General features: G+C 32.4%; 4 protein-coding genes across 5 annotated transcripts; 3 read left to right on the forward strand and 1 right to left on the reverse strand.

The window, feature by feature from the left end:
- The first annotated feature begins 1213 nt into the window (after positions 1–1213).
- LOC110815815 (protein LIKE EARLY STARVATION, chloroplastic) lies at positions 1214–5587 on the forward strand. Of its 2 annotated transcripts, XR_015817610.1 has the most exons (5): positions 1214–1888; positions 2593–3248; positions 4211–4401; positions 4826–5320; positions 5434–5587. XR_015817610.1 is itself a non-coding variant. In XM_022043767.2 (4 exons), the coding sequence occupies exons 1-4, from the start codon at positions 1387–1389 to the stop codon at positions 5199–5201; spliced, it is 1725 nt and encodes a 574-aa protein (XP_021899459.1). In that variant the 5' UTR covers positions 1214–1386; the 3' UTR covers positions 5202–5587. The 2 variants fall into 2 exon arrangements, 1 of the variants encoding a protein (XP_021899459.1); XM_022043767.2 differs by having other exon boundaries at positions 4826–5587.
- Positions 5588–10659: 5072 nt separating this feature from the next.
- Positions 10660–11897, forward strand: CML11 (calmodulin-like 11). Its single transcript, XM_022043898.2, has 4 exons — positions 10660–10844; positions 10968–11125; positions 11244–11324; positions 11539–11897. Exons 1-4 carry the CDS (start codon positions 10769–10771, stop codon positions 11674–11676), a joined length of 453 nt encoding a protein of 150 aa, XP_021899590.2. The 5' UTR covers positions 10660–10768; the 3' UTR covers positions 11677–11897.
- Positions 11898–14356: 2459 nt separating this feature from the next.
- Positions 14357–16957, reverse strand: LOC148266623 (uncharacterized). Its single transcript, XM_088214687.1, has 5 exons — positions 16793–16957; positions 16552–16722; positions 16275–16463; positions 16006–16197; positions 14357–15876 (listed from the first exon to the last, which is right to left on the reverse strand). Exons 1-5 carry the CDS (start codon positions 16830–16832, stop codon positions 14624–14626), a joined length of 1845 nt encoding a protein of 614 aa, XP_088070813.1. The 5' UTR covers positions 16833–16957; the 3' UTR covers positions 14357–14623.
- Positions 16958–20410: 3453 nt separating this feature from the next.
- On the forward strand, positions 20411–23630 carry LOC110815921 (ATPase E1-E2 type family protein / haloacid dehalogenase-like hydrolase family protein). The gene has a single exon (XM_022043897.2). The coding sequence runs from the start codon at positions 20471–20473 to the stop codon at positions 23528–23530; it is 3060 nt and encodes a 1019-aa protein (XP_021899589.2). The 5' UTR covers positions 20411–20470; the 3' UTR covers positions 23531–23630.
- The last annotated feature ends 755 nt before the right edge of the window (positions 23631–24385 follow it).

The raw sequence follows: 24385 nt of genomic DNA on the forward strand, positions 1-24385 counted from the left end.
TTATAATGAAGGGAAGCTGGCGAGGGAGTTTGTGGGTGGCATTGGGGTAGAACTTGGGTTGTGAGTAACGGTTTCTTTATGGGATCTGGGTGGGAGAGAAGCGTATATTTGGTAATTTTCAGTTTCTCATTTTGTAAGTAATCTTATTTGTTAGCTCTTTTTGTAGAGTGAGACAAAGTTTTTGAGTTTATAAATAATTTGTTCATGTTTAATGGTGATTAATGTTTGTAAAACACAAGTTTTGGGCACCAAAAGCTTTTATAAAGAAGTTTCGTTGGTAATGTGAGTTGGGATGCAGTAGAGAGTTTTTGCTTTATTTTTCCTCCTTGGTTTTTGTTTTTTTTCCTTTTATTTCCTAATACCTTCGTACATTCTTAGGTTATTATTGGGCTAACTTTACCAATAAATAATTTAAGCTTAGTTGAGCCAAAGCTCGTCGCATTCAAGTTTGTCCATACATGTTTTTCTATATATATATATATATTCAATTTATTATATTAAAAACTGCATCTTAATTTAATTAGAATAGAGATTTAAATTTAGTGAAATTTATTGCAAAGTTTATTATCTTCTATATTATCGAAATACAAGGTTAGAAAAAAAAAATCGCTCAAATTAAATACAAATTAAACGCAGAGTTAGAGTTTTATAGAGTTAAATAATTCTAAATATTTTAGTAGAATTTACTCTTCATCAGTTGTTTAAAATTACTAACTTTTGAGAGCTAATAATAATTATTATTGATATATTATATTCTTGTCAAACCACTACATTAATTTTGTTTATTATCTTCATATTGCCAAGAGCATATGCTTCTTTTTCTCTTTTAAACAAGACAAACGTTAATCTATGTTAGGTTTAAAATTTAACGGGCACTGTAATAAATTTCAAATACACAAGAATATAATAAATTTACTAGAATGTTCAATATTACCATGAAGTGCAGAGTTTAATGGACCTCCACGTGGATGCTGATATGTCACATTTTGATTGGCTGTGCCAATTGCTGACATGCCAGAGAAAGGTTGGGTGAAACGTGCAAAAAGAGAAAAGTATAGACCCTTCGCCAGTTGGCATGTGGAGAACCTGGAAATAATCACCACAGAAGCTGACACGTGTCAAAACACTCGCCGTTGAATTCGCATAATCATCCCCGTGAGATTAAAAAGCAGTTAAATTCGTTAATATTACTTCAATCACACGAAAATCAAAAGAAAAAGAAAAAGAAAAAGAAAAAGAAACAGAGTATATCACACTCCTTCCCGGCGCTAACTTCAACGAACCTGGAACTTCAAAAACAAAACTCCACCGCCCATTTTCTCTCCATTCACGAGACTCACACATTCACCTTCTCTCTCTAATCAAATCCGGGGGAAAATAAGAAGAATGGCGTCCAATCTCGGTGCTTCCTCACGCGCCATCGCACGCGTCTCCCGCTTCCCTCATTACCATTACGAACGCTCCTTCGCATTTACTGCACTGCCCCGACGACCGGGCAACCGGACAAGCAGACAAGGCCTGATGATCAGGGCTCTTGACCGTGGCGATTCTTATCTACATATGTGGAGGAAGGCTGTTGATCGCGAGAAGGAGGAGATCGAGTTCCAAAAGCTTGTTGATAACTTGGCCGACGTCGGTGCTGACGGCGATAATAAGGAGGGGAAGGGTGGAGAAGAATTAGAGAAGAAGAGTCAGGAGTTCGAGAAGATTCTGGAAGTTTCCAAGGAGGACAGGGACCGGATTCAGCGAATGCAGGTTATTGACCGAGCCGCCGCGGCGATATCAGCGGCTCGTGCCATTCTCGGTGAGAGTAAAGCTCCCAATAAAGACGAGGATTTAAGCGATTTAAACAGCGAGAATGGCTTAGCAACAGGGGGTCGTCAAGGAGGTCAGTTTCGAACTTGATTACCAATTCAATACTATTTGATTTACTTATCCGTTTCTATATTATGTGGCTTTCTTAATTTAGAAGACGATTGTATGATCATTTTTCAAAATAATGTAGCATAGAGCTGCAATATTTAATTAAAAAATTGATGATAGGGCGATAAGGGTTCTGTTGAAGCTAAGCTGGAAACTTTAATTATGAGAGTAGGATTAACTTGTCCCGTTTTGATCTTTGCGACCTGTATGGTTTAATGCTACTCAACTTCTGTCTTATTTGTTTGATTTATTCGGATCTTTATAGAATTGTATCATCATAGTTTCATTTTAATAACCTCCAATCATGTAATCATATCTTAATTTTTTCAGAAATTGATTTTTATTTCATACAAATACGGTAGGAAAGAAACTAATCCTAAAGAATTCTAGTTTAGCAAGGATTCAAACATTATGATGTATTCCATATGTTGATAATGTTTGAGAAACTAATATCAAACTAGTGGGATGAAAACTTGATAGGAATTTAATCAAAAAAATCCTTAAGAGTCCATAAATTGGATTCAGGATTCAAATATTCTCTTGAAAATTTTCTCTCTTAATGTTCCTTTTTCCATATTTTGCATATCACTGATTGGACATCTTATGAATTTGGTTGCCCGCATCCCATGCAAAACTGTGAATTGCCACTAAGCTTTTAAGCTTTACCAGGAACATGGTACAGGGATGTGTTTGTGCCTCAGTCAGAAGCTTCTCCAACTGGGGTACCGGGCCCAGATTTTTGGTCCTGGACACCTCCTCAACAGGGGGACAGAGATTCAGATGATGACAGTACCCTGCAGCCTGCTAAAAAATCTTCTGTTTATCCTACTTTAGCCAGTCACATAATGGAGAAAGAACGATCAGCAGATTCTCTCCCAATTCCATTCGAGAGTAAACTTTATGATATCAATCGCAGCGCCACTCTTCCCCCTTTTCAGTCATTGATAGAGGTTGAAAGAAAGGAAGTCTCTGAGCCCAATCTAGAGACCCCTTCCTTGAATAAGGAACACGACCTGAATGTCTTATTTGCAGAACATGCAGCTGAAGCAGCTCATGCTCTTGAAAAGCTGGATGAATCTTCCTATGGAGTGAATACAGATGGATCAAGGTGGTGGAAGCAAACAGGAGTAGAGAAAAGACATGATGGTGTGGTTTGCAGGTGGACAATGACCAGGTGTGTTAGTGCTGACCAAGCTGTAGAATGGCAAGAGAAATACTGGGAGGCCTCCGATGAGTTCGATTATAAGGAACTTGGTTCTGAGAAATCAGGACGTGATGCAGCTGGAAATGTTTGGCGCGAATTTTGGAGAGAGTCAGTGTCTCAGGTTAGTAGGAACTGAGTATACAATCCTCAATTAAGGCATGATATTTTAATATTCTTGCCTATAAAAAGGTTAGAGTTGCTTGCTATTCCACAATAACTTTGCTTAGTTGTTTTGTGGTACGTGCATGTCTCAAATACCTTATAGCATGCATCACGACAAATTTCCGGCGCCAGTAGTTTGAAGAGCATTGAAAGTTTAATATCTGTTTGGAATGTTCTAAGTCGAGCATAAAAATAGCCTTACCATCTAGGCATCACAGGATCATTTTGGAGAAATTATGATGTCTATTGGTTCAAACCCTATTGACAGTAAGCTCTCCTTCAAATAAAATAAACACATTTAATAAAGAAGGTAAATGAGTAGCGTGTTATGTTTCCCCTAGGATTGTCCTTAAAATTGAATCCATGACAACAGCTTGAGAACACATGCATTTGTCTCTCTTGTCTTGTGTTCTAGAGTTGATAACTTAAATTGCTAATTTGTGGTTTTCACTTTGACCTCTCTTTTCTTGTGTTTTAGAGTTCATACATCAAATTATATAGTTATAAAGAGGTTGACTTCTGCTTCCAGTCCTTTTTGTCTTTTTTCTTTTTTACTTTTTCTTCTCAAGGTTGGATGTGCTGCCAGGAATGGGGGTGGGGATATAAGTCATTTGCAGTTTTATACAGTGAAAATTATTTGGATTCATTTGACAATAAATTTATGTTAGCAACTATATTCCATTAGTCATTTGCTTATCTTCTGCTGCTTCACTGGACTTAAATCCATCACTAGTTGGATGGTTTCTAATTTGTATTTAAGATGATATGAGATTCATGGATATTTGGTGATTCTTACTATCCTTTTTTCGTGATTTTTAGCACTTAAGGTATTGCATTTGAATTGGGGAAATCATGCCATTCTTATTTTACATGCTGGGAATTTATTACAAGAAACTGAAATGTAAGTTTTTGTCTATTCAGGAATGTGGGCTTGTGCATCTTCAGAAGACTGCAGACAAGTGGGGGAAGAATGGCAAGGGTGAAGAATGGCAAGAGAAATGGTGGGAACATTATGATGCGGCAGGTCAATCGGAAAAATGGGCCCATAAATGGTGTAGCATTGACCCCAATACACAACTTGAAGCTGGTCATGCTCACGTTTGGCATGAAAGGTGAAAAGCTAATATCTGAATTAGATTTAGTTTGATATTCTCTTTATCCTTAAAAATTTGTTTAGTGAGATCTCTCAGTTAACCCTAAGTTTCTATAGAATAATCTTTTTTAGCATGAAGTAAACCATTTTGAAATCAGTTTATGAACCTCAAAATCCATTTACTGGTTCTGAATAGCTGTGGTCTTTCCTTCATTCAGTGAAATTGCAATGGTTCTGTAAATTCTTGAAATATCAATAGGTTTTGGCTTTTTTTTTTTTCTTTTAATGAACAGGTGTTCCTCTGAATGTATTTAAGAGTTAATTTCACGGCATTACGAATGTCTTCTACACAAATAAATGTTTAAAAATATTTGAACAAGGAACTGTTATTTTCCTTGGTAAGATTGATTATAATCCAGTATTTTGTTTTCATGTTTGTTTAGGTGGGGTGAGAAGTATGATGGACGCGGTGGAAGCACGAAGTATACGGACAAATGGGCAGAGCGGTGTGAGGGTGATGGGTGGACAAAGTGGGGTGACAAATGGGATGAATGTTTTGATCCTAATAGTAAGGGTGTGAAACAGGGGGAGACATGGTGGGAAGGAAAGCATGGGGAGCGATGGAACCGAACTTGGGGTGAGCAGCACAATGGGTCTGGTTGGGTTCACAAGTACGGGAAGAGTAGCAGTGGGGAACACTGGGACACGCATGTGCAGCAAGACACATGGTATGAGAGATTTCCACACTTTGGATTTTACCACTGCTTTGACAACTCAGTGCAGCTCCGAGCCGTTCGGAAACCATCAGAGATGTCATGAGCCATATATATATATATATATATATATATATATACACTCCTGCACCGCACTGATACAGTATCATAAATAATACACAGCTTACAGCTCCTTACAAGCATCAGATTCCTTAGCAACACGATGTAAGAAATTTTGTTTATTGGATTCAAGTTTATAATTGATGTTATCCATTTGGCAGGATTGATGGTTTAGTTGGGGAGTTTCTTACCACATTTAACTTGTTGTTTCCCCACAGGTTGATCAGAACAAAACTGTGTAGTTAGTTGAGATGAATAATTAAGGGAATTGTGTTATGTCTTTCGCATTACTATTATTTTTCTGTCTTGTGGAACAAGGAATTATGTAGGTATTTCTTCTATATCAATATAAGAAATTGTAAGTTTGAATTAGGTTAGGTTATTTATTCTATGTCTTTGTTAATTATAATTGGTGTATATATTTGTTAAAAGTCAGTAGAAGACCCATAAAAAAGTAATCTTAATTATTTATCCAGTTTCTTCATTCGGAGATCTTTTTTCCTTTCTTCCCTCATTTGTCATCTCTCATCTTTCATCTCCTTGTTTTTCGGCAGGGATGAATGATTTTGAATAAACATTGAATGAATTGTTATTTTCCTTATTAATATTGTATGACCAATTATTCGTTAATAATATTGTGGATACTTACACCTTTTTCTATAAGGATACGAACTTTAATTATGAGTTGTATGTCATATTTAACATTGTTAAGATATTATATTATTTGTGTACTCGTTAAAAAATTATGTTATAATTAATGTGCAAGTATCTTCTAATTAATTTTTACTCAAAAAATTTATTAATATAGATTAAATGAAGAAATAATTATGCATCTTGTACGTCTATTGATTTTTTCTTTTTGTTAAAAATTTTAAATCAATTGTTTTTGGAAAAAAAATTGAGAATAGAATACAAAAATGGTTGAATTTCGGTTTAGTCGTTGGTCTATATGGCTCATGATTTATGTACGCAATTTAACTAGGTGTTGATCGATGAATACCCTAATTTCTACGGTGAATTGAAAGTTATGACCTAATATAAAAAAATTCAAGATTTAAATAAATTATAAAACTCAATTAGTATGTCCTAATTTAGGTAGTTTTAGATAAGATATTTTATTTCTTTATCTTTTTTACTTGTTCATGATCAGTTTATATCATTATTAATTTTTTACTTAAAATAATTATGTGATAATGCAAATTCATACAATGTCTAAGAAAAATATAAGTATGAGATTTTTTGGGTTTTATCATAATTAAATTTATAACTAAATTAGATCATTATCCTTTACGTTAAAATAAAAATAAGTATAAAAAAAGTAAAATATGTAAAATAAATATATCGATCATCTATAGATAAATATTTATAATAAATTTTTTTAGGACATTTTGAATTACTACATGTTGATTTGTTGGATCATATGGAATAAGTATTTACATAAATCAACAAAAGACATTTGAATGAAAACTTAGGTAATCAAAAGCATTTGTAGATGTTTTAGAATATGAGAAAATGTTTAGATAGAATTTATAAATTGAAGAATGAAAATTTTAGACCATAAAAGAAAAAACAAATATATATATATATATATATCGTTCTCATAATGCCACATGAAATGAATAAAACATGGGAAGTATTTTTATAATTTCTTCAAAAGAACCCATTATGTATATAAGAAAATACATTTTTTAAAACAATTTGAAAAACAAAAAAAAAAATCTCTCACCATCAAACTAAAAGAAAATCGTGATAAATGTTATAACAAAATTGCAATCTTGAAAGCCTAGTTTAGAATGCGCCTTAAGAAATCAATGGTGGCATTATCTTTATCATCCATGTGTGTGTGTGTGTATATATATGCATATAGTGCTTAAGATAAGATGGCTCAAAAGCTTCAAAGTCAAACATCCATCTTCCTTGCAGCAACATCGCTACTTTTGAAGGGTTGCAAGTGCACAGAGTAGACCATTGACGTGTGTTGAATCATAAGCCATTAATAATAATACTAATACATAATTGAATTGTATTTTATTTTTTCTTTCTTGATTTTTTTTATGTTGCATGTAGATTAATATAATTTAATTACCTTATTAGTCAAAGTAACTTGGCATAAAACATTTAATTAATTAATTTATATATATATATATGTATGTATGTTTTTGGTTCTCTCCAAAATCAAGTCGGAAATTAATTTAATTAAATATGCACACGCGGGAACTGGAACTGAGGCAAAGATAAAACCGCGTAGACAGGCAGGCACATTTATCGTCTCTGTCGACATTGTCTTTCTTTCATTTATTATCACCTTCTTACTTTGAAAACTATTCTTTCAATATTCTCTTATATTATTAATATATATATATATACAAGTGTGTGCAGTATGTAATATGCTTTTTCACACCCACACCGTCCAAAGAATTTAGCACTTGTACCCGCCATCCTTAAATATATGATGCATGTTTAATTTATTGAGGCAAATAATAGTTTTAGCCATGTAACATGATAAGATTAAACCATGTAGTTTATAATTTTATTTCTTTTATATATATATATATATATATATACATATATTCTAATACAAGGGCAAATTATTTTTAAATGGAAATCCTTTTACTTTCTAACATCTTCTTTGTTTCACACTTGAGTATTCTCTCCATAGAATATTACTACTGATGTGAAGCTAAATATTATTAATTTCATATAATTTTGCTTTCTAAAATATGTATCACTTAAAAGCGATTTGTTCATGAACATATTTATCATTAACATTCAAAGAATTTTACAAAACAAATTTGTAAAGCTTTATGTTACTAGAGTTTTATTATTTTTTTCAAAAAAAATAATATTTAAATAATAATACTATTAAATTATTATTATTTAAGTACTTAAAATGACGTATACATTAAATTGTTGACAAGGATGGCTTTCAATCGAGGAACATAAATTTAGCAAAGAATTGTGTCGATATCGAGCAAGTAGAAATGGACGATAACATGACCAGATAATTATATCATTTTAAGAAGTTTTAAAAGAAGAAATTGCACTGGTTAAAGGATTTGATTTGGAAGGAGGACATAAAGGTTATGAGCCTAAGAATCAGTGTTTAGGAGGCATAACTTGACTTTGACTTCTGTTGTTGACAGATAAAGTAATTAGAGAAGTGGACTTAAGTTTGAGGGTGATTGTTTAAGGGGGAAAGGTTGACCTGGATTTGGAGGAGGGGTTATAATGGGGATGATTGAAGAGGTGAAAGAGGAAGGAGGAGGTAGTGGAAGAAGATGTAGAGGCGACAATAGCAGAGCTAGTAAATGGGGGACTACGAGCTTCTTCAAGTTCTCATTTGTCTCTGATTTTGAGTTGATTTTAATTAGTTTCTTTTCAATATTTCTATCATATTAAAAGGATGAAGGATTTTTGGAGTCTATGTCTGTCCCTTGCAGCGTCCACATCACAATCATATTAAATAGGTCAAAACAATTTAAACTCAATTTTTTTAATCATATTTATAATTCTCCAGTCAAATTTATAATTTAATATAAAAAATCATGTTTAGGATATTTTGAGACATTTAATATGAGCTCTTACATGGACGTCATATAGTGCTGATATGATATCCACGTGGACTATTTCAAACTCAAATTTAAGTGTCAGGCCACATGGCGCCAAGTCATCACCACATAGCCAAATATAAACGATTTCTATGTGTATTAATAAAGATGGTGAAATTTGGAGTAAATTTAAAATTAAAATGTAAAATTTAAATAAAAAAAATAAAAGTGAAATTTAATCATTTTTCAATTGTATACAGTAAATTGTTATTTTAATAGTAAAACATCGCACATGATTAGACCACTATCTATTCACTAATATTATATATCCATTATTGAACTAACTTTTCTAAAAAACTTACTTTATAAAAAAATTCTAAATATATTATTCACATATATATTAGAAAATCTTGTCATATGCAAGCATTAGGCAAAAGTATGGATGAAACACATACCTTTCACACATTTTTTTTAAACTTTAAATAAAAGAAGTAACACGATAAATAGAATTTAAATACTAAACTTTTGAGTATAAGGTGAAGCTAAGTTGTCGTAATACAAAATTCATTTAGTAATAGCTTACGTTACTAACTAAACTAAAACTCTTATTTTATTATCTTAAATTTATTATGAATTTAAATGTTGGATATCTCTTTTCAAATAATGTTTGTGTTATTATTTATTATAAATAATGAGGCTGACATATTAGTTTCATACCACTTTAAATATTGTAAAAAATAAATAATTCAGTTAATTATATATTTTTCTCAAAAAAATGAGAAGGGTAAAAAGCATCTCGATGTATAAAAGAAAATTTCATTTAAGAATTATGTACTTTGATAATTTCCTATAGAAAAAGATATATGTATATATATATGCATCCTGTGTGCTAAATACTTTTAAAAATATATTTTTTTTAATCATTTTATTGAGTTAAATGTCAAAACCTTTCTTCTAAACAAATAGATTCACAAGCTGTCTCATCTTGTTCAAATTAGGTTCCAAAACCTTTCATTTTGAGCAATTAGATTTGATATTTTTCGTTGTACTTAAATTGGGTGTGCAATATTTATGACTATACTTAGTTGAGTGCCTTTTTTTTTTTTTTTTAGTCAACGACGGCAAATGTATTGCCATTGGACATATAATGATATTTACAAAAACTAATTTAGTATGCTAAAAAAATAAAAAATAATAACAAGTTAATTATAATATAAAAAAGTTATCATAATGTAAAAAAAAATTATAAATGGTATCCAATTAAGGAAAATGAAAAAACAAAGCACCTCATAATTCAAAATAAAAATTTAGAAATTTAATTAAACAGAATAAATATAATAATATTATGGCGGAAAAGAAAACATACCTCCAAATGTGATGAGAGAGGCGGAGAGAGCACACACGGTGGTTCGTGGGAAAAGCAAAAAGTGGCACGTGCGAGCATGCAGCGTGCTTGGTGGAGGTTTGAAAATGTGGAAACAAAGTACACGTCTCCCCATACTCACTAATCTCCTAAACATCTAACCCTTACAGCTGTCCATTTATTTTTTAACCAATCCAGAATTTTTCTTTAATTTTGTGATATACCATTTCAATATATTATATATATATATATGTATGTATAAATGTGCATGTAAAAGAAATGTTGAAAACACAATGAGATAAAGAGACTAGTAGTGATTCTTTTCTTCTAATAAAGCCAATCATCCTTGTTTATATATATATATATATATGTATATATATATATATAGAGAGAGAGAGAGAGAGTCACAATCTTGATTTGACTTGTTTGTTCATATGGGTTGATTTAATAATATATAAGTGAAAGAAATTAAATGTGAAATTTCATGGCTACTGTACTTAATTTATTTTATTACCACATTGGAATTCTACATATATGCCCAGCTAAGCTTGAGCTATACACTCTCAATTAATAATTCTCTCTCTTTCTCTCTCAGAGACATTCAAACAGAATCAAATAATTTGCAGAGCAAAGTACTACTCCATGGCAGAGGTACTGACTGAAGATCAGATTGTTGAGTTCAAAGAAGCCTTTTGTTTGTTTGACAAAGATGGAGATGGTGACTCTCTCTGCTTAATTAATTTGTTTTCTTATCTATCTTTCAATTTCTTCTTGAATGCACGTATATCATGTGCGTGAATATGTGTGTGTGTGTATACATACATACATGGTGTATGTGTAGGTTGCATTACTATTGAAGAACTGGCTACGGTGATTCGCTCGTTGGATCAAAACCCAACCGAAGAAGAACTTCAGGACATGATAAGCGAGGTCGATGCAGATGGAAATGGAACAATTGAGTTCGCCGAGTTCTTGAACCTCATGGCCAAGAAAATCAAGGTACATATATATATATCTATAGAGTGTATGTAACTATGTATCCAACCACCCCTTTTACCGCATATATAAAAATTTAATACACAAGTGGGAGAAGATGAAATTTGGGTTCTGTTTGCAGGAAACTGACGCAGAGGAAGAGCTTAAAGAGGCTTTCAAAGTTTTTGACAAAGATCAAAATGGCTATATCTCAGCTAACGAGGTATGTTCTGTTTTACATTTTCATTTCCCTCAACTTATTATGCAGTTTATGTACATATACATAGTGCATACAGGTAGGGTCAGTAATTAATTACACTGGGATAATATATGGTCTTTAATTACTGTATGAAGCAGTTTTTCTGGGTTAAGGGTGTATTGGAATTATACATATGAAGATGTTTTTTTATATACGATTTATGTATGTATATATGCAGTTGAGGCATGTGATGATAAATCTGGGGGAGAAATTGACGGATGAAGAAGTAGATCAAATGATCAAAGAAGCTGACTTAGATGGTGATGGGCAAGTTAATTATGAAGAATTCGTCAAAATGATGATGACTATTGGATAGCGCATATATATATATACACACACACACACACACGCATATATATATATATATATATATATGGATGGCATTGGCGTACTGATTCATCATCGAATTTAAATTTCTTTATCATTTCCAACGAATTGATAATTAATCTGGTATTATTAGCATGATAATTAAATTGTATTCTTTCAAATTTTAGTTGCATAACAGCATGTGGGATCCTCTCCTACTCTACAATTTCCTACTCAGAGCTTAAACTTATAAAGAATTATATGTCATTTCTTCACAACAGATGAAATTTTGATCATTACCAACATTAGTATCTAGAGCCTATAAAAAGTATTATTTAATTAATTACATAACCAATGAATTTATATATTGAAAAATCCCGTTACTTGTAAATTGGTTATTCAAGAAGCATATCTAAAAAACATCACACAACCTTCTAGTTATCATTACCCTATTGAAAATGAGAAGACAAACAAATGAATTCACTAGAACATGCAGTACAGCGCATGCATGCATTCCCTTCTATTATCGCCTTTCTCTTCGAAAATATAGAATTTTTAAAGAACAAGTCCTCCACAATATTTGATTAGAGTGTTCTTTCATTTTCTGCTGGCATCATATAAGAAAATAGATAGAAATTACTTTAGAAAATATTATATTTTAAAAATTATTACTTTGTACATGATTTGTAAAGACTTCATAGCAAAATCAATTCATTGGTGCTAGTATAGTGTAAGATCTGTAAGAAATTTTTATGCAGAAATCATTTGTTATTGAATTTAACATATTTTAAGAAAAGAAATTAAGCATAAAGTTGGAATTACATACCATTCTGAGATGATGCATGTATAATGTGATTGAGATACCTTGTATAAAAAATTTTAATTCTCTGACTCACTTTTTCTTTCTATTTAACTATTATACACAAAAACTTTATAATTTTAATTAATGAAAAATACCTTAAAAAGAGAATTTGTACTCCTTTTATAGATAAAATGAGAGGTCAAAATATATTTAAGGTAATTGAATTTGTTGATAACAGTTTCTATTATTGTATTTTAATACTCATAAAATACAATAATTGTATAATTTATTTTAATATTATACACTCCATCAATGTTCATTTTTCTTTATAACGGTTATCTATTAGTTTAGGTGTCCTTTAAGTTAGTTTCAACTCTTATAAGTAGATAGAAAAATAAAATATTAGATTAGCGGGTCATATACTTAATTGTTGAAATTAACAAGATCAACTTATTAACGGTTAAATCATTCATAGCAACTCGGATCTAAAAGATCTGAAAGACATTTTGTGGATAGAAGAAGTGCCGCAAACTCGACCCACATCTAAATACTATTTAGGTTCACACAAAAATTGAGTGCGCAATAAAAGTTCGTGGGGTTCACGTCATCTTGAGCAATAGAGATCAAAGTGTTAATTGGGGTTAACTAAGACGTGGATTGCTAACAAGGAGAAATTTTTCCTCTCAATTTTAGTTACCTTAGGTGATATTATTTAAAAATAAAATTATATTTTTCTAAAGATTTGTATAAATTTAATTAAATTATTAATATTGACCGGTGTCGTCCCTAATTATCAATTATGATTTCAAGTGAAATAACAAGATCCCAATAATTAAGAAAATTATTTAAGAAATTCTTTAAAAGTCTTCTAAATTAGCAATATTATAAATTTAAGCATACTCTTTATCATTTGTTTATTTTAAGTACATATAAAATTCAATATTTTTGAATATGTTTATATATTTTTTTAGAATAAATCTAATTTCTGATAGAATTAAAAAAAAAAAAAACAAAAGACAAATGGAAGTTTATCTAAAATGATCGGGAAAAAAAAAAAAATTACCACACATAAAATTAGATGTAGAATTGAAACTAATAATTTTTGCCATAATAAATATACTTGAACTCTTTTACCTCTTTGAGAATGGGATTTTAAATTACATGGAAACACATGATCATGTGTGTACGTACGTCAATTTAGACCATTGATCTGCATGCATTTTTATCTTCTTGAGGGTCTTTTGATTTGATATTTGAGACTTAAAAAGTTTTCTTGGTTTGATCAATTAATATCTTCCCTATCCTCCAATTCAGGAATAGTATATTGATGTGAAATTAGTGGAACCTAGGTTGTAATATTTGACTTTTGGTTTGACTTAAAGATCAACGGCTAGAAGTCTTTCCAAAAATTTGATGCAGGAACTTCCTTGACAGTTCTCTTTCTTTTCAGAAAAGACTTAAGAAAATATTGAGGTGTCTCTGTTTTACACGACAGCGGGTCAAACTGAAAACATTTAAATATAAGTAAAATGTCGGTATCAGAAAAAAAGATGAACAAGACAATATTTTTAAGCTACAACTTTGTACCACTTCAATTCTCAATTCCATAAAATTACTACTGTTTTTTATGTTTGGAATAATTATCCAAGAAAATTATCAATAGATCATATTACAATTTTCTTAAATCATAATAATAATTATTAATTCTAATAGTAGTGATATTAATAATTACTGTGCTCTTACACTTTCGCAAATACTACTCCTTTAATTTCCTTAGAGAAGAGATTGATGAACTCAATATATCATAATATTTTTATAAACAGAAAAAAATAAAAATGAATATACAGTCAAATGAAATATCAAAGCTGATCAAGTTACATTTCCTCTCAAAACCTTACAAAATCTTCTCCAAAAATTTAAAAAAGTAAACGAACACAAAATACAGAAAAGAATAGGTATATTGAAGAATCAGATATAAAAAAAAAAATGGGTGGTCATAAATATAAAGTAACAATCACTTTTGTTCGATTGGATTATCACAAATGCAATAACCAATTAGGAGTGTTAAACTTCGGAGAAACTTTAGATTTGAAGAAAACTCAAATAAAAAACAAACTTCTTCAGTAAAAATGGAAACCAGAAAATTGGTTGATTTTTAATTTATAACACTCGCACAGCACATGCAAGTTCCAAATAGAGTAGACCTGCTAACTCTGCGCTTCTCTTTCAGTTTTGGTAAAGCTGGTGAAGCTTCCTCGATTGGCTTCTGTGCAGCAGCAGATGGATTATTCTCAGGATTGATGGCGTTAACCAAAATTTGAGCTTCTTCTTCTTCTTTCAAGAATCCCAGAAATGGAGTTCTTGATTTGTCAGAATCAGTACTTGTTTCTGATGTGACAACCTTCTCTTCCGCTGGAACTATGTCTTGATATTTATTAGTATGTTGATCAATATCAATTGCAGCTTTATTCTTAAATAGCAATGGAGTTTGATCTGATTCCTCACTCCTTTCTTCCATTCTTAGATCAAAACAAAAGCTTGGAGATTTTTGCATTTGAGGATGAACTTTCAAGTTACTAGCTTCTGATTTGATGCTTCGTTGTGCTTCATAACCACAAGTACTTTCAACTTTAGTCTCATTCAAGAGAATTTCGGGTTCATTTTCACGATCTTTTACTTTTTCAGCTTTAGCAGCAAAGTTGTTGTTTGGATCACCTGAACATTCTTGTTGATGAGGTAGAAGAATTTGATGGGATTTCTCATGGGATAGCATTGCCATTGTCTTGCCTTCCTCTTGGGAGTTGTCTTTGTTCTTATTAGCCATATCCTCAGAATCCTTTGCATCTTCATCTACTGAAATCTGCTTGTTAACAGCTACATCAACTGCGAGATTTTCCTCGGGGACTTCTGCTTCATCTAGTTTGAAGTTGTTGTTATCCTCATTATCAGAAATAGACATTGTTTCCACTTTTAATTCTTTGATTAAGTCTTCGCCTATTTCATCATTTTTCATGCTGTCTCGAGTTTCGGATTCTTTTTCTGTCGATATTGTTTTCTCAAAAACAATCAAGCACTCCTCCTGAACAGCTTCTGAAACTTCCATGTCTGAAACACCAATTAGACTGGCTTCTTGTTGTGATTCTGGTAAATCATTTATGGTATCATTCGAATCAGTCTGCAACTTTATGTTTCCAATACAACCTCTAACCAAATCTGATGTGGTTCTGATTTCACCTAAATTAATGTGCCCAATATTTTGTTCACTGGTGGATGTTAAACCAGATTGCATACCATTTTTCGCTGATTGATTAGTACAAATGTTACCCAATTCTGTTTGATCAAGTTCCAATTCTCCAAGTTCTTGCAGTTCTTGGTGACCTGAATAGGACTTTCTTGCTTCATCATCATCTGTTCGAGTTTACGAAAAACTCAATGAAAATGACTAACTATATACAATGAGTTTGGTTTTGTTAATGAGAAAGTATATCACTTGTGCAAAGCAGAAATAAGAAGACTGAAAAGAATTGCAAACTAAACCTTTCTTTACAGGAATTTGTTTGTCAAACTGATGATCATTTGTGTCCGATTGATTCTCCTCTAAAGTCGAATCTTGTATCTTCTGATAATCTCCTGGATCATCCGGTGAAGAAGTTGAGAGGATGTCAATACTGTTTTCTCTTCCGGTAATCTTTACTTGGATGACCTCCCCATTCGGAATTTCTTCTTTCTCTGTAAACTCAAATATATTGCTCCAACTCATAAATGCAAAGAGCGTAATATAAGAACAACATGGAAAATTTACTAACCCTTTTCATTTGAAATGATATGTTTTTCAACTTGATGATCAATCACTCCATTCAAATATCCAGAATCCATCTCTGTCTTCTTCTCATCAACATCTTCACTTGGGTTTTCTTGAATAATATCATTTTGCACTGTTACATCATTTGCACGAACAGCTTGATCTTCCCTGGACTTTTGCTTGGGATCTTCATCTGCAAATTGTCACAACTCACTACTTGTAAAAACATCTAAGCTTGAATCTAAATGATTGTTAGACCATAGTGACAGAAATGGTCTAACCTCTGCCGTCTGATGTATTCTGGTTATGGTCATCAACTTGATCATGACAATAAATCAACCCTGCCTCCTTGGGAACACCTTTAACTTGAGGATTTTGTGGGTTTACATCTTCTTCGCGAACACCCTCTTGCGAAGATTTGTCCTTGGGTTCAATTGTCGGATTATCTTCTTCTGCATTAGCGTATCAGAAATGTAAATAGATAAACATGGGAAACATTTCTAAGAACATAAATTTTAATACCTTGCAAAGTGGATTTGTTGTTACCCATCTCATTCCCCATGTTCAATCACCAAACCCTGCAATATAGTAGCAGAAAAAAGGATGAAACTTGAATTAACAATGGCTTCCGGTATAGGAAATTAAAGCATGAATTGAAAAAGAAAGTTTCGAGATGATTCAAAATATACAAAAGTCTCACAAGACATTATACCATGATTATGATTATTTTCACATGCATACGAGGGACAGCCAGAGTGTTAATGGTTGATTAAACTGGGTAGCAAACTCATATTATGTAAACTAAAGCTGATACATTCCATTACAATGGCCTTTATACTTGTCTCCATCGGAATATTAATTGTTAATTAAGTGGGTAGTGTAGCTAATTATCATAAGCAACGCTTAACATGGATGATTATGTTTCCACTAATTTGTTAATCAAGCAGTTTCCTAAAATAAAACAGACCGTTTAAGACTGGTTTCTTGTTTATTTTGTTACATGTTGAATTGTATATGAGCCGCATATCGTAGTTGTTAGATGAAGAGTTTTTAGGCACACCCGTCAACTATTTTGACACCATTTTTGCATCTCACTCGGTCTTTTGAGGGCAAAGCCAGCTATTATTAATCAAGAACAAAAATATGGAACTAAACTTAAATAAACTTTAACGAAATTCTCAAATCATTTCAAACCAAATAATTTAAACATGGAGGAAGTAAACAATGATTACAAGTTGTTAAATATTCAAATAATTGGGTTTAATTATTAATTTGAAATTTGTGGGGGGGCTACCCACGAGCTGAAAAGCAAATTAATGGGCTCTTCCCTAATCTTATTCTAATTAAGAAAAATGTTGGCAGAAATATTTATTTCAGCGTTTGAATATAAATATTAAGAGTTATAATGATTAGATCAAATTGCACCCATTTGCCTACTTTCTTTTTATCGATGATTAGGGTTTGAGCAAGAGATTAATTAGTTACTTACTTTGATCATGATTCCATTACAATGTCTCTTTTAGTTTGACCTTTAAGTGGGCTTGGTTCCTAACTTTATTTTATTCACCAAGTCCATGTTAGAAAGGACCAAGGTCACAAATATGATTTTGCCTTGTGCCAATAACTGATGATTCAGATGTACTTTATTTAATTTAAGTTTATTTTTACATTCTACATGTATTTATTATTAAAAAATTATATTATTATAGGTACTATTTAATAATTAAAACATATGAATTTTTACTTTCTTGATTACAATAAGTACCTACTTTCACACATTGACATTGTAATATATGTATGTTACCAAACTTGACGGGAATAACTAAATAGATTTGGTTGGATGCATTATTATTTATTTTGATGAGTCTAATATTATAAATAAATAAATAAAAGGAGAAACAAAGAGAATTTTAGAGGTGATGCTGCAAGAGCACAAGTGAAAAACATTTTAACTAAGAAATTAATTGATTATATTTTGAAGTTATATTAAATTAAATATTTTTATAATTAATAAAACAAGATAAATGAAAATTAGTTAATGGTTTTTCCATTAAAAATACAAATTAAACATGTATTTATCGCTCGCAGCCTGGAAAGTAAGGTTGCAGTCAATTTGCTTCAGGTGATATTAGTTCAATTTAGTTGTTTGTTAGGTTGGAAAATAACTTTTCCCAACAACTATATATATATATATGTGGGTGACATCTGGAGTTTGACCCATTACATTTATACCATGATCTGTTTGGAAATAATAGATAGTTTAATTTTTCTAATTATGCATGCTTCAACTTTTTATTCTCTTTAATTTTTACTCTTATGATGTATGTATATATATATATACACACACACACACGCACAGATAGTATGTTTTCTATTTTGTAGTTGCATACATATTTTATTTATATTCAAAACTATCAATACTTGTCGTTATTGTATTTTTTTTATAAAAAAATTCCTAACATGTTTATGAATCATTAAGAGAGAGTTATTATTAATAAACTCTCAAATAATTTAATGTATTAATATTGTATATAATTATATAATTTAAATATCAATTATTTGTTTTATAATATAAATAGTTATTCTTCTTAATATATTATAATGTGATAATCTTTTTTTAGTATTGCAATATTTAATCAAATCTAGCTAGTGTTAAGATTCAGCCCAATTAAAAAAAAATGATAAATTAATAATTTTTTTTAAAAAAAGAAAAAAAATTAGGCCTACAGCTCATATATATATATGTATGTTGCACGATTAAGGGGAAAAAAAGAGAAGAAAAAATTCAGAAAAAGAAAGTGAGAGAAGGAAGATAAAAAGAGAAATTATACATATATATATGGTAAGAGTGGTAAAACGCCGGCCAAGAGAAAAATTAAAAAGGAGGCTTACGTCATCACTGATGTCAGTTATTTTGTCTCTTTACAAAAAATGCTGCATAAAAATAATTTAATTCGCAATTTGACTCATATATTTTTCTCTTTTACGTTAAAGAATTTTTTATGTGAAATTTTCTATCTCCTTAATTTTAAAATTATTAATATCATATTCGGAAGACAACAATTAGTATATGAACTCCTAAGTTAATTATTTGCAATTAGTATATCTCTTTTTTTTTTTTTACTATTTAAAAAATTTATTTTTAAAAAAATAATTTATTTTTATTGTATTTTACGGGAGACATATATAAGCATAATATGTCAATAACCATGCATACAAATCTCGCCCAATGAATGAAAATATTCTACTCGAGATATGAAGTTGACGGAATGGTGGGAAAAGTGTCGAAGGAAGGATCCTGCCCATACCAGCCGTAGTTACATTTTCATCAACCTTTTCAAGTTTTTTGATCAAGATTCCCCGTCCTAACCAGTTCCAGAATATATATATATATATATATATGTATGTATGTATGTATGCAATATACATTTAATGGAATTACACCTCATATATCACTATGTACGGAAGTTTCTACGTTACACCAAAAATTGTTCTTCAAGTTTTTCAGATATTGACAGAATATTGATCCTTCAAATTGTTTATATTAATTGCCTACATATTATTATATAATTATTACTTAATTAATAAAATATATAATCAATTATTATTTAATTTAATAATCTATACATTTTATTATTTAAAAAAATGTAGTTTGTCTAAATCAGATTGTATTCTCAAATGTATTATTAATTTTTTGAAATCATTTTTGTAATATTATCATTGATATTTATATTTATATATTATCTTCTTCACTCAAAATGGTAAAAATAAATTAAATATATAAATCTCTATCGAAAAAAAAATTGCAGATATATTTGTGTTTCAGATCTGACGGAGATATTTGTGTTTGATATTTGATGGATTTTGTGCGCGCCTAATCCCCTCATACACTTGTTTATAACACCCTTTGTATTTAAGACATTTGAAAGTATTTCTTTTCATTCTTTATTTACCTTGCATGTTAAGAAACGTTAAAATGTTTGACACGCCATTGGAGACGCGGCCACCAGTCGACTTCCCAGATGCTGCTGCAACTTCCTTGTCCTCATCCAGCTAACAGGCAATTCGGATCCACACACACACATATATATAAACACGCATTCTGCACTCATCATTTACCCATTACTTCCTAATCGTCAATTGCCTTTAGCTCGCCGGATTGTTATTCCTTGTCATCTTTTTTCTTTTGAAGATTACAACATGTCTAATGCTTCCCATGCAAACCTTTCATGCATCGATGTTCTTCTTGACGTTCCTTCAGGTCTTGCCAAACCCATTGTCAGATGGCAATTAGCTTTTATCAAAATTTACTGTTCAAGAACTCTCTTCTCCATCGCCAAAAACCCTAAACCCAACAGCAAAACCAACCATCTTCTTCCTCGCTCTCCTTCTTATTCCCTGCTCCAAATTGACCAACCCAAACTCTCCGCCGCCTCCAACTTCAACATTGATCAACTAAGCCTCGTTGAGCTTGTCAAGCATAGAAACCTCGACCACCTTCAAAAGCTCGGTGGTGTCCAGGGAGTAGCTTCCGCTCTTCAAACTCATCTGAACACCGGAATCTATGGCGGCGACGAAGAAATCGACCGCAGACTCGAGGCATTCGGTTCTAACACCTATAAAAAACCGCCCGCAAAGAGTTTTTTCCATTTTGTAATGGAAGCTTTTAAAGATGTTACCATTCTCATCCTCTTGGGCTGTGCAGCTCTAGCACTCGGCTTTGGAATCAAAGAGCATGGCCCAAAAGAAGGTTGGTACGATGGAGGAAGCATATTTCTTGCCGTCTTTATTGTCATTTCTTTCTCTGCAATCAGTAACTATCGCCAGAACAAGCAATTCGACAAGTTATCCAGAGTTAGCAACAATATTAAGATTGAAGTTGTGAGAAACGGACGCCGTCAGCACATCTCGATTTTTGACATAGTTGCCGGAGATTTAGTTTGCTTAAAGATCGGAGACCAAGTTCCCGCGGACGGATTGTTCGTTGATGGCCACTCATTGCAAGTCGATGAATCGAGCATGACGGGGGAGAGTGATCACGTAGAGGTAGATAGCAGAGAAAATCCTTTCTTGCTTTCAGGAACAAAGGTGGCTGATGGTTATGGTCGGATGGTTGTCACTTCAGTTGGGATGAACACAACATGGGGAGAAATGATGAGCCAAATCAGTCGAGATACTAATGAACAAACTCCTTTACAAGCCCGACTCAGTAACTTAACTTCATCAATAGGTAAGGTTGGTCTTGCTGTTGCTTTCCTGGTTCTTGTAGTCTTGCTGGTTCGGTACTTTACAGGAAATACAAGAGATGAGAGTGGAAATCGAGAATTCAATGGAAGAAAGACAAAGTTTGATGATGTAGTGAATTCTGTTGTTGGGATTGTGGCTGTGGCTGTTACTATTGTGGTGGTTGCCATTCCCGAGGGATTGCCATTAGCTGTTACACTTACTCTGGCTTATTCAATGAAGAAGATGATGGCTGATCAAGCAATGGTAAGGAAGCTCGCAGCCTGTGAAACTATGGGCTCTGCAACCACAATCTGTACGGACAAAACAGGTACTCTCACATTAAACCAGATGCAGGTCACAGAATTCTGGGCTGGCCAAGAACATGTGGAAAAAGCTACAGTTTCATCAATCTCTCCATTTGTGATCGAATTGATTCGGCAAGCAGTCGCTGTGAACACAACTGGTGGTGTTTACAAGCCAAATTCAGGATCTAAATTCGAGTTCTCTGGCAGTCCCACCGAAAAGGCAATTCTGTCTTGGGCTGTATTGGAACTGAACATGGATATGAATGAAATGACACAGAGCTGTGACATTCTTCGTGTTGAAACCTTCAATTCACAGAAAAAGAGGAGTGGGGTTTTGATGATGAACAAAGCTGATTCCACACTACACGTGCACTGGAAAGGTGCTGCGGAGATGATTCTAGCAATGTGTTCAAGCTACTACGACGCTTCTGGAATTGTGAAAGACCTCGGTGATAATGAAAGAAGCATATTGGAGCAAATAATTCAAGGTATGGCCGCCAAAAGTTTACGTTGTATTGCTTTTGCACACAGTCAAATTTCAGAAGATGAACAGAAAGGGATAAAAGAAGAGAACTTGAGCCTGATTGGCATGGTGGGCATAAAAGACCCATGTAGACCCGGAGTGAAAAAAGCTGTAGAGGAATGTCAATATGCAGGTGTGAACATAAAAATGATAACTGGAGATAATATTTTCACTGCAAGAGCTATAGCAACCGAATGTGGGATTCTAAAACCAGGTGATGATGACATGTTGAGTGATGCAGTGGTAGAAGGTGAAGAATTTAGAAACTACAGTCCAGAGGAAAGAATGGAGAAAGTTGATAAAATCTGCGTGATGGCAAGATCTTCTCCATTTGACAAACTCCTTATGGTTCAATGCCTGAAACAGAAAGGCTATGTTGTAGCAGTCACCGGAGACGGCACTAATGATGCACCTGCATTGAAAGAAGCCGATATAGGATTATCAATGGGTATTCAAGGCACAGAAGTAGCCAAAGAAAGTTCAGATATTGTCATCTTGGATGATAATTTTGCTTCAGTAGCCACCGTTTTGAGATGGGGAAGATGCGTTTACACCAACATTCAAAAATTCATTCAATTCCAACTTACAGTAAACGTAGCTGCACTGGTAATCAACTTTATAGCTGCAGTTTCTGCAGGTGAAGTTCCTCTAACGGCAGTTCAATTGTTATGGGTCAATCTGATCATGGACACCCTTGGTGCTCTGGCTCTAGCCACAGAGCAGCCGAGTAAAGAGCTGATGGAGAAACCTCCAGTGGGTCGAACCGAACCACTTGTAACAAATATCATGTGGAGGAACATATTAGCTCAATCTCTTTACCAGGTTGCAGTTCTTCTGACCCTTCAGTTCAGAGGAGAATCAATATTCAGGGTGACCCAGAAGGTAAACCTCACTTTGATCTTTAACACCTTTGTGTTCTGCCAGATCTTCAACGAATTCAACGCAAGAAGGCTTGAAAAGAGAAATGTTTTTGAGGGGATACACAAGAACAAATTGTTTGTGGGAATAATTGGATTCACCATAATTCTTCAAGTGGTGATGGTGGAGTTTCTGAAAAAGATTGCGGATACAGAGAGGTTAAACTGGAGTCAATGGGGAGCCTGCATTGGAATTGCAGTGGTGTCATGGCCGATTGGTTGGCTTGTCAAGTGCATACCTGTCCCAGAAAAGCCAATTTTCAACTACTTAAAGTGGAGAAATGTATAGAAATTTAATTGATTCGTTTATTTTATGTAAATTTATACATTGGTTCTACAGTCCATATGCGTTATAGTTTTTTTATTAATAAAATACATCATTTGTTAAAGAGGCGTTTGAATTCCTTTGTGGGTGTAAAGCATTGAGCCAGATGTTACAAAACAAGAAGAAGAAATCAGGAAATTAATTTCCACTGATAAAAAATGAGAAACTCAAAACACCCATCAACAAAGGGTTTCCTAAAGTTCCACCAAACACCATTTTGTTTTTCTTATTCAGTGTTTGATGGCTTGCATCTTCAACAATTGATGTCATAAGAAAATTTGAGGCAATCTGGAGAAAAGAAGAGAGAGAAAATAAGCAGTAAAGATACAGGGAAAAAAGACAGCTGAAATTAGCAGAGGCATGACTTTTCTTTTTAAGAAAAAAAGAGAGAAGAAGAAGAAAAAGACTAACCTGGTTTTGCTAGCGGAAGAAAACGGAAGCCATGGAAGCAGATGTGGAGGGTTTTGAAGGGGTTTTGGAAGTAATATCTACAACGTGGGCTTGTGAGATTTGAACCCGCTCAGGATCCCATTGTCCCAGTCGTTGTTTTAAACTTATTATAAAAGTTTTCTCATATGAGATGTAATATTATATTTTATAATTTATGTTTTAAAATTAATAATTAATTAAGAATTAAAAAGTAAGTTTAATAATTACGTAAACAATATTTTTACATTTTTCTTAAAAGTTAATTGAATAATATAAATATTAATTTAATAATTATTATTGATATTTTATAAGGTAGGAATAGTTACGGGGAGTTTGGTCAAGACTTTACATTTTTTAATTGTTTCTATGTTCATCTCCCCCCTTATTTCT

The sequence above is a fragment of the Carica papaya genome, chromosome 3 (assembly GCF_054855325.1).
Source record: "Carica papaya isolate Zhongbai chromosome 3, ASM5485532v1, whole genome shotgun sequence".
NCBI classification, from domain to species: domain Eukaryota; kingdom Viridiplantae; phylum Streptophyta; class Magnoliopsida; order Brassicales; family Caricaceae; genus Carica; species Carica papaya.